This window comes from Sinocyclocheilus rhinocerous, unplaced genomic scaffold, assembly GCF_001515625.1.
Source record: "Sinocyclocheilus rhinocerous isolate Xijiao unplaced genomic scaffold, SAMN03320098_v1.1 scaffold477, whole genome shotgun sequence".
Lineage (NCBI taxonomy): Eukaryota > Metazoa > Chordata > Actinopteri > Cypriniformes > Cyprinidae > Sinocyclocheilus > Sinocyclocheilus rhinocerous.
Window position 1 is genome coordinate 43,519 of NW_015648673.1, and position 11,054 is coordinate 54,572.

Here is an 11,054-nt window from a genome sequence, read left to right on the forward strand (position 1 = left end):
GGCCAGCTGACCAATCAGAGCCCATCGCCTATTTCTGAGGGAGGGGCTTCATAAAAGCAGGAAATCATCAGCGCGTTTATAGGAGAAGGGACAGAGCAGTGTAGAATAACGGTAAATTATGTGAAAAATAATGCGTTTTTTTAAAAACAATGTTAGACTGCACCCCATAAACACAATCAAGCCTAGAAAAAAAACAGTCAAACACACCTTTAAGGTAATAAAAACACAATAATAATAAAGACAATAGATTAGACAATAAATTATGAATAACAATAGTAATAACAATATAGAGAAATAGAAAATGTCCATGGACAGAATTGTGAATGTGCATATGTGCTATATACAGATGAAGGTTGATGAGTTATTTACAGATGTACAGTACTGAGGTGTGTTATGCATGTGCTGTTCAGGCTGAAGATGAAAAACGGTTCTTGTGTCTGGTTGTTTTGGTGCTCAATGCTCTGTAGCGCCAGCCAGAGGGCAACAGTTCAAAGAGAGAGAGGGCTGGGTATGATTTTCTTAGCCCTTTTCCTCACTCTGGAGGGGCACCGATAATCCTCTCAGCAGTCCTGACTGTCCGCTGTAGTCTCTTGATGTCTGATTTGGTAGTTGAACCAAACCAGGACACAGGACAGACTCAATGATGGCAGAGTAGAAAAAATGCACTATAATTCCCCTTTTTCTGCTCGATTAGTTTGGTTCTCAAAGCAAATTTGCACACAACATCCCACACGCCAGCTTAAAGGAACCCTGCCGTGACTCTGTGCCCACGGTTCACTGCTCTTGACCCCGCAGCACACCTCTCAAACGCTGCGTCTGCGGGAGGAATACTAGAGAGAGAACCAGAGAAAGACCACATCCCACCAGGTCCTGCCACCTTAATCTGTTTACGCTCGCCAATCCCTCCAGTCAGATTTTCACAGGGAGCTGGTTTCACTCCGTAACTGTTACCGTTAGGACCGCGGCGGTGGGCTGATCCACACATTAGACCGCTGACTGACCTGATGGAGACCAGGGGTCATGAGTCCAACACAGACGGCCTGAAAACACACACGCACACACACACGCACACACGCACAGGCACACACACACGCACATGCACACACACGCACATGCACACACACACACACACTCTCGCACACACACGCGCACACACACTCACACGCGCGCATACACGCGCACACACACACGCACACGCGCGCATGCACATGCCCACACACACACACACACACACACGCGCGCATGCACACACACACACACACACACGCGCACACGCACGCACGCACACACAAACACACACGCACATAAATAAATGAGACCGTTGTTTATAGTTAGGTATTTTTACCTGTTATAGTTAACTAAAACTAAAAGGAAACATATTTTCATTTAGATTAACTCGATAAAATAAAATTACTGAAAATAAAATAAAATAGACATAAAAAACTAATAAAATACTAGGTTACACTTTATTTTAAGGTGTCCTTGTTTTAGTGTAATTATACATTTAAGTACTGAGTAATATTAATTAACTACATGTACTTACTATATGGTTAGGGTTAGGATTAGGGATTGCCTTAGGGTTACTTGCATGCAATTATGCATAATTAATTGTTATTATAATAGTAAGTACATGTAACATGTGTAGCAAGGATACCTTAAAATAAAGTGTTACCAAATACTAAAGTTTAAAAATGAATATAAACACAGAAAGTTAAAAATAAAAACTAATTCAAATGATTGAATATGTATATATTATATGAAAGCTGAATAAATAAGCTTTCCATTGATGTATGGTTTGTTAGGATAGGACAATATTTGGCTGAGATACAACTATTTGAAAATCTGGAATCTGAGAGTGCAAAAAAATCTAAATATTGAGAAAATCATCTTTAAAGTTGTCCAAATGAAGTTCTTAGCAATGCATATTACTAATCAAAAATTAAGTTTTGATATATTTACAGTAGGAAATTTACAAAATATCTTCATGGAACATGATCTTTACTTAATGTCCTAATGATTTTTGGCATAAAAGAGAAATCTATAATTTTGACCCATACAATGTATTGTTGGCTATTGCTACAAATATACCCCAGCGACTTAAGACTGCTTTTGTGCTCCAGGGTCACATATAAGCAATATAAAGGAACTGCTTCATAATTATTGGTTCCTATCACTCTGCACTTTGCGTTAAGCTCCTCTGCTCGGCGTTGTGGGAGTTGTACCACCTGGAGACTGATTTTTGAACAGCTGGACAATGCTTGTGTTGTTGCATGTGTCGAGAAGCAGCCCAGTTTTGTCCTGCGTTGGTGTGATGCTGTACTCCGGCGAGAGATGCTCAACACAGCTGCGTTTCTCATCATCGTACGAGCAAATCAACATGTGTTCGGCATTCTTATATCAGGAGATTAACCTCAGTCAAAACATTTGATAAGCTGCCACATGCTCATTAAACTAGATTTGAAACTTTTTTGCAGAACCGGTCGCAGGTCAGTACAGTTCATGCAGGTTTGTTGCGTTAGCAGTCATATTTCTGTCTCTAGGCTCCGTTCACCTCCTGTCAGAGCAGAGAAATTGTGTTTTTATGCAGGTGGCTCTCGGACGTTTGCCTGTGACTGATGGCCTGACATGTGTATGTGTGTCCTGTAGAGACTGAGACGGCTTTCCAGAGCTGCAGGTGAGCTCACTAGGGCCTTCTGCCGTAAATAAACACAAACAAGCCTCTCGCAAAGGTCGTCGGATTGGGTCACACCTCATAAATTGGCAAACACGTTTGCAAATAAGAAAAGCGCACGCTTTCAGCTCGTTTGCATGCATGTCTTCTTTGGTGCTGACATCAATCTGCAGGACACTTATTTTATTTTATTTTATTTCAGGTTTATTTGACAGGGACAATGCACATCAAAAATACATAAATGCACAATGTGCCAGAATTAGCCAGAAGGCTATTTTGCATCTGCAGTCCCTGGACTGATGGTAAAATTGTCAAAAAAACTTGAAAGAGTCTGAATCAAAACATCCGCTTGCATCATTCCAGGCAAGTGTCAGCATGGTGCATCATGCCGAGTCTGCGACCCAAACCTGGACGTAATTACAGTCTGTGTGCGTTTTCCAGATGCAGGGAGTTTTTTAGCTAGTTGTGAAGTTTGTTGCATTGCTGACAGACGTATCGGAACTGGCTTTTTCATATCCTAATTTGTTAAACAGAACAATCTCCTTCTATATTACACTTAAAAGAAATCAAAATCGATTGTGTTTACTTACAGTGAACGATTTATATTTATAATGCAACGTGTCTTTGTAATTTTACATAAAAACAGAACTCACTCTGCATTTTAGAGTGTACTTTACAAACCAGCATGAGGCACAAGAACAGAGCCGAGAGGAAACGACGGCTGTGCGTTTAACCTGAATGCATTTGTAAACTCCAGGATCAAGTGTTTGAATGTTCTGTCTTTCCTGATATATGGAAAAATCATCACGGCTGTTTTCCCTCTGGCTGCGTGCGCTCAGAGCCGAGGTTGTGCTGACATGTCTTGCGGACGGTGTGGCAGCGATTGAACACATACAGATTGATGCAGCACAGAGTTTTGTTTAAACTCCACACCGGAGGCTCATTAACTGCGTGCCACGCGTCAGACTTTGAGCCCAAACTGCATTTTTTGTAGGTCAGACATTTTTGGCATTGCATAATAAACTGTGGTAAAGTGCGCTCTTTTTTTAAAGACGATGTTGCACGAAATTCCCACCAGAATCAAATGGATTCAGACTTCACTGAGTTTAAAGGAATTGTTCGTTTCAGTTTTGTTGTGACTTTTTCATATGTGTCCTTGTCAGGGTTATTATAGGTAACTAAAACTAAAACTATGAACTTTTTTTTTTACTTCAAATAAAGTCAACTTTAACTAAAATAAAATAAAATGTAAAAAAAACTTTAATTTCATTTATTTAAATTCATAAATTCATTCATAAGCCCCGTGAAGCCGTGGTTTACAGTGAATTTATAACAGCTAAGGGGCATTGTTAGGCAGGACGCGAAGCGGAGTTATTGCTTTTATAAAATGGTTATTCCATGTACATAGTTAGGTTTCACAAAATAAAACAGAGCAAATAAAGTGTAATGATATTAATAAAAACAGTATTCTTCCACCAAACAATGTAGCTCCTCAGAAACAGTTGTGGTTGCAACAAAGTGGTTGCCGAGCAACACACAAATGTAAACAAAGGTGTATGTTTGTAGAGTAATTTACAACAGCGTCAAACGCCAATGTAAGCCAATCAGCCAATCAGAATCAAGCACCGGAACTATCCGTTTTATAATAGCTAAAACTAAAACTGACATAAAACTGAAATTAATGGAAACTATATAGATACACATATTTAAAAAAATTATTAATTAATTCATAGAAGAAAAAAATTATGAAGACACATAAACTTTGACTAAAATTAAAATATAAAAATAAAAACTAGTTAAAAATAATACTTAAAAATAACACCAGCACCTTGATAATATTGGGTCTCATTTTAAAGCCAGAAAAATGAAAGTGCACAAACTCAAACGTAAATAATACTTACTAATAATATACACTACTGGTCAAAAGTTTGGAATAATTACACATTTTTTAATGTTGTTGTTGAAAGAAGTCTCTTTTGCTCACCAAGGCTGCATTTATTCAATCAAAAATACAGTAAAATCAGTAATATTGTGAAAAAGTATTTCAATTAAAAATAAGTGTTTTCTATGTGAATATCTGTCAAAATGTAATTTATTCCTGTGATCAAAGCTGAATTTTCAGCATCATTACTCTAGTCTTCAGTGTCACATGATCTTCAGAAATCAGGTGGAGTGAATTATCGCATTTAAAAGAATAAATTGTAAATGTATTAGTTAACTTTGACAAACCTCATGACATTAGATTCAGCTGAATAAGCAAAACGACTGTAGAAAGAAACTCACTATAACACACTCTTGTGGCGACTCTGAGAATGCAGCATTTACTTGTGTTACATATATGTAACATGAGACGTAACAGCGTGTGAAATCGAGCTTGTGTGTCATTCGGTTGTGTCGGGTGGTCTGGCGTATTTGTGTTTCAAGCGTCCGTCAGAATAATGTTCCACCGGAAACAGAAATCTCTCAACAGTCTCTGTGTGTTTCCAGCTGTGTGTGTCAGGCCGTTACAGTTCAGACACCTGCAGCACGTCATTAATCAGCGTTCATTAGAGACTACACTAACAACATGCTGCCATTGTTTTCATCGCAAACGCTTTGCTTGTCGTGTTTTTGTTTGTGATGAAACCTTAAAGTTCATGCTGCTGACATGCAAAAAAATGACCTGGCAACCTCTCAGAACATGTTCGCAACCGCTTCGAATCTTGCATTGACATGCATCGCTCACATTTCCTTAAGAAAAAAAAAATCTCATAATTTGTGATGGTGGTACTATAGTACTATAGTACTGAAAGATGGCATATTCGTTTGTATTTACATGATATTCCAAGTTAATTCAAAGAATACCATGTTATTACTATAGTGCTGTTTGGTACTGTTTGTTAGTGCATGTTCATTCCTGGAGCATTTACACTAGCGAGTTGCTTTAGTGTTGACCTTCATTTCTTTGGTGATTGTTGACAGCTGTGTTTGTCTAGTTTGCTCTTTAAATGTGGACGACTTCTTTATAACCCCAAACCACAGAATCAACGCTCCCAAAAACACAAAAATATGAGCTGTTGGCATTAGTGTTTAAATTAATTATTCATGAGCCAAATTAAAATGTCTCTGAGTGAATAAATAAATTATGTATTTATTATTAATTTATTTGCATTTATGTGTTAATTTATTTATTTATTACTATATGTACTATAATAATTACTCATGAGCCAAATTAAGGCATCTCTGAGTAAATGGATAATATTTATATTATTGTGTATTTTATTTACTTTTATTTATTTATTTCTCTTTCTTCCTGCATCAAACGCCAGCACGTCTTCATGTTTGTGGATCTCATCCATAATCTTTAATCAGCTACTTTGACTGAGTTTCAATGAGTTCTGCATAACTGGTCTAAAGTTTTAGATTTACAGTAGATTTAGATTTTCTGTAGAGTCTCTTATTCATCAGATCCTTCTTCTCTGTGTCCACAGGTTGATGAAATCTATCACGATGAGTCTCTGGGAACCAACATCAACATTGTGCTGGTCCGAATGATCCTGGTGGGATATCGTCAGGTGAGCATTGAGTGGAAATGCTTGATTAAATATATATTTTCAGTATTGCTAGAAAACACTGACCTGACCTGAGCCTCTCTTCATGCCGTTTAGACGTGCCTCTTCATAGTGTATAGTGAACAATAATAGATTTTGTGCGGTGAAAAATCTCTTTAAATAATAACAATTCATTTCAAAATAATAATGGAGCTGCTGGTCTGTCAGTGCGTTTGTTTATGAGCTGATGGATTACAGGTATTGTACGTTTGTCACGCTGACAGACTTTATTAAAGAGACTTTATTAAAGCTTACTGTGAAATAGTAGAGGGGTTATTTGGCTAAAAACGATTTAAAGGGGTCATATGATGCTTTTTTAAAGATCATTATTTTGTGTATTTGGTGTAACAGAATATGTTGACATGCTTTAATGTTCAAAAAACACATTATATTCAGAAGTCCAAATAAAGTGCTTTTGCTTTCGCACTGAAACACACAGCGTCTCCCTGACATGCTGCTTCAACACTAACTGCAGTTACTGAAACCACGCCTTCTTTCTTTGCGTGCACATTTGGGCGCATTATGCTAATATTTCCACATAGTGAGGTAGATATGTGGGGGCGTGTTAGAACGAGCCGTTTTAGGGGGGCGTGGCAGAGTCTTAACTTTGATAAAGAATATCTCTTTGGTTTTGAGACTTTAGTCTTTGCAACTTCAGGGATCTTATCTATGCACAATCAGCTTGTAACACTCCAAAGAGAAAGGAAAACTTGAAATCGCATCATATGACCCCTTTAATGAACCTCCTCCAGCTGGCAAACACACTCCAATATCAGAGAAGAACTTAAGAACCTGCTTTCACACCTGTTCGCAGCTGGAGACAGAAAGAGAGACTGAGCTTAACTAACACTTTATCAGCTTTTCACAACGTTAATAATTAAAAAAATAAAGATTTGCACGTCGTCCAGTGTGGTTTTGTTCAGAGTCTCTAAAGGGACATGGTGATTGAAACAACGTGAGATGGGAAGAAAAATTATATTTCAGTGCATTGGTGTTCAAATTTCATGTTCGCTTTCTTTGCATTCTCCTGCAAAACTTTTGCGTTCACTTAAAAATAATTTGTGTTCTTCAAGAAACTAGCGAAAGTTTTGCGTTCTCCCTATTTGCTAACAAAATGTGAATGCAAAGTATTTATTGGGAATGCAAAAGGTTTGTAAGTGAAAGAGAAAGTGCAAAAGATTTGAATTTTAATGCAACATTTATCAGGGAATTGAAAACGTTTTGTAAGTGAACCCAAAAGCTTAAAATGTCAATGCAAAATTAATTGTCGGATTGCAGAAATCGTGTTAGTAATGCAAAAGTTTTGTAAGTGAATGCAAAAGATTTTAATGTTAATTCAAATTTTATCGGGGAAATGTTAAGGTTTTGTAAGTGAACACAAAGTTTCTTGGGGGAACGCAATAATTTTCTCAGTCAAATCAAAAAAATGTAATGCTAACGCAGATTTATCGGGGAAACGCAAGCGTTTTGTAAGCAACACAAGAGTTTTGTAAGTCAAAGGAAAAACTTTGAATGTTAATGTAAAATTTAGGAAAAGCAAATGTTGTGAAAGTGAACACAATAGATGTGTATCTATCTATGAATGCGAAGTTTCTCGGGTGAACACAAAAGTATTGAATGTTATTGCAAAAATGATCCGGTTAACGCAGACATTTTGTAAGCAATGCACAAGTTTTTTAAGTCAACGCAAAAACTTTTTATTAACATTTTAGTATTTTAACGCAAACTTTATCGGGGGAATGAAAATGTTTTGTAAGTGAACACAAAGTTTCTTGGGGGGAACACGAAAGTTTTGCAAGTGAACATAAAAGCATTCAAATCGAATTTGTCTTTAGGGGTTCAATAGATTTGCGAACAAACCATTCCAACGTCTTTGTGAACAGATACATCGAAAGGAAACAGCGATTTAAAAGACGGATTGTTCCCAAATCAGCGAACCACCTAAGCCGCTCACATTTGCTGCTGTATTAGTTCCTGCGCTTTTTAAAAGCGGCAAGAAGGACTGTGGAGATGTACTGAGTTAAAAGTATTCATTTTCCCTTCAAGATGTAGTGAAGTAACGTAGAAAGTGTTCAGAAATCTATTACTTAGTTTTTGTGCATCTTCTATATGTATCCAGTGCTGAGTTGTGCTGTCAATCAAAGCTTTGAAACTTTAAGTGTGTGTTTCTGCCTGTGAGTGACTGTACATGAGTGTGTGTGTGTGTGTGTGTGTGTACGTGTGTGTGAGTGAGTGTGTGTGTGTGTGTGCGTGCGTGCATGTGTGTGTGCGTGTGTGTGTGTGTGTGTGTGTGTGTGTGCGTGTGTGAGTGAGTGAGTGTGTGTGTGTGTGTGCGTGACACCCTGTGCCGGCGCGAATCCAGCAACACGCCAATCCCGCGCTCATTTGGCCTCATTAGAAACGAGACGCCGCATTAATTCATTACAGCAGATTGTCTTTCTGTACATGACACTTATTCTTGTGCTAACTCTTTCATGTGAAATGTATGTTTAATTTTCATTGCATCACTCAAGCAGATGGCATTTTGATCTCATGTATAAACATGGGCACACGTTTCAGCCTTCAGCGCTTCTGGGGTTGGCTGGAAACTGCAAAAATAATAGTGACAAAGAATATGTATTGAGTTTGACAACTAGAAAAACACAATTGCGTTGCACGAAAAGTAGAGAAATGAGTGTCGGCTTCATTAATTGATTAGTTTTCTAGCTGCTTTGCTTGTGAAGCTGTTTGGTCATTGAGCAGATGCAGATGCTGTCGGTCATTTTAGATGCATAATGCATATCTGAGGTTAAAAGTTCTGTTTAATCCTGGAAATTAACTAAGCCTTTGATGCGTTATGATACAAACAAAAAAAGAAATAAAGATTATGCACAATTATGCTGGTTTTGTTCATGAAGTACTGTAATTAAAGTATATAAAATTTGAAAATTAAGATTTTTTTAATGATATTTTTAATAAAAAAATTCTCATATTTTTGTGCTGATATTATAATGAAAGAAATCTGTATTAAATAGAAAAATGCAAACTTGAAGCATTTTCACAAGTTGGCTTCTGGTCTTCAGTATATAGAGGCAATACATGTAGGAAATATTTTAATATTTTAATGGTATTCTAAAGATTATCTTACAATTATTGAATTACAGTTATTTAAATTTTTTTAATGTTTTTTTTTTTTTTTTTTGATTTTTCAATTGTTTCAGAGGCTTCTGCTAAAAATCCTCAGGAGAAATACAAATACAACACTAACTTAGTCCAGTCCAATAAGAGTATAGAGCTCTAAAATGAATGTGGAGTTGGTTAATAAATATTTTAGCTCCTTTTGAGATCTCAGACTTTTAAAGTTAAATCTGAGCACAGATTGAGACACTATTGAGAAACTCTAGAGGAGACACATGAGCCTTTTTCTCAAGAGAAATGTCTGAGAAGCAGGAGACTTCAGAAATAGTCTCTGAGCGAAGAAAGAGCAACCTCTGAGCAATAACATTTTGAATGAGTTCACATTCGATTTCCAGCTTTTTATATTCGGAATAGTTGATTGTGACCTTCTGTAAACTGAAAACTGAAAAGACTAAAACTTAAATTAAAGGATAGAAATATTACATGGAAAATAGAATATACTTAAAATTAAATATGTTGCTTTGAAGGCTAACTGAAATAAGTATACATAAAATAAGAAAAAATACTTCAATTAAAATAAAGTTAAATGAATAAAAAAAGCTAAATAGAAAATTATTAAAAATAAATTGAAATAAAATAATATAAATAATAATAAAATATTAGATTAAAAACCTAATAAACTTAAAATTACATGTTGCCTGACAACTAAATGAAATAAAATAAATAAATAAAATACTGAAATTACTAAAATTGAAAATAAAATAAAGCTAAATAGAAATGTTGTTTTAAAAATCTGAAATAAAATAATATAAAAAATATAATAACAGTAAAATAATAGAAATATTGGATGGAAAAATATAAATAAAATACTAACAATATCAAAATTACTCAAACTGATATTAAAGTAAAGTTAATAGTATATAAAATATAATAAAAATGACAAAAGCGCATAATAAAATTACAATTAAAATTTTAAAATTTAAAATTTATAAATGCTATTGTAGTCTATAAATGATACTAAAATAACACTGCTTCACAAATAAAAAAATAATTGATGCTCAAATCAGGATTTCATGCCCATGTACTGTATGTGGACAGCAGTGGTGTAATAAGCCGGATAATGTGCAGGCGGTCGGTCTGCTGCAGCATCACGACACTAATCAGTCAGCATATCAGCTCTTATTTGTCTCATACATCTTTGTGATCACACAGACTTTAGAGGAGAGTGTTTCTGAGGCAGATCAGATTTATTTATTAGTTTATTTAACAGGGACAATGCAGTATAACCTTGCTACAATTTCAAGCAGCCGATGCTCCACATATAGGCTTCCAGCCAAAGGCTAATTTGCAGCCCCAGTCCCTGGTTAGACTTTTTTAACAACAGTAAAACAATAATCACACAAAAAACTAAGCAAAAGTAAAAAAAAAAATTAAAAAAAAGCTGAGACTGTGTATGACCATCAGTGTTTTGTTTTGTTTTATTTTATTTTATTTTATTTTATTTTATTTTACTGCTCTGCCATTTTTGGCCAACTTTATTTAATTTTATTTAATTTTATTTATCTGCCATTTTTATTTGAATTAATTAATTAATTTATTTATTTTTAAGCCATTTTGGCCTACAACATTTTATTTTATTTTATTTTATTTTATTTTATTATTATTATTATTATTTT

General features: G+C 35.5%; 1 protein-coding gene across 1 annotated transcript in view; it reads left to right on the top strand.

Annotated features, from left to right (window-relative positions):
• The window catches only part of LOC107710192 (A disintegrin and metalloproteinase with thrombospondin motifs 14-like), a 62,241-nt gene that overhangs the window by 21,999 nt on the left and 29,188 nt on the right, over positions 1 to 11,054 (top strand). Inside the window, 2 exon segments of the mRNA XM_016514933.1 lie at positions 2,193 to 2,361; positions 6,142 to 6,225. Of these exon segments, the coding sequence (XP_016370419.1) occupies positions 2,193 to 2,361; positions 6,142 to 6,225 (253 nt within the window).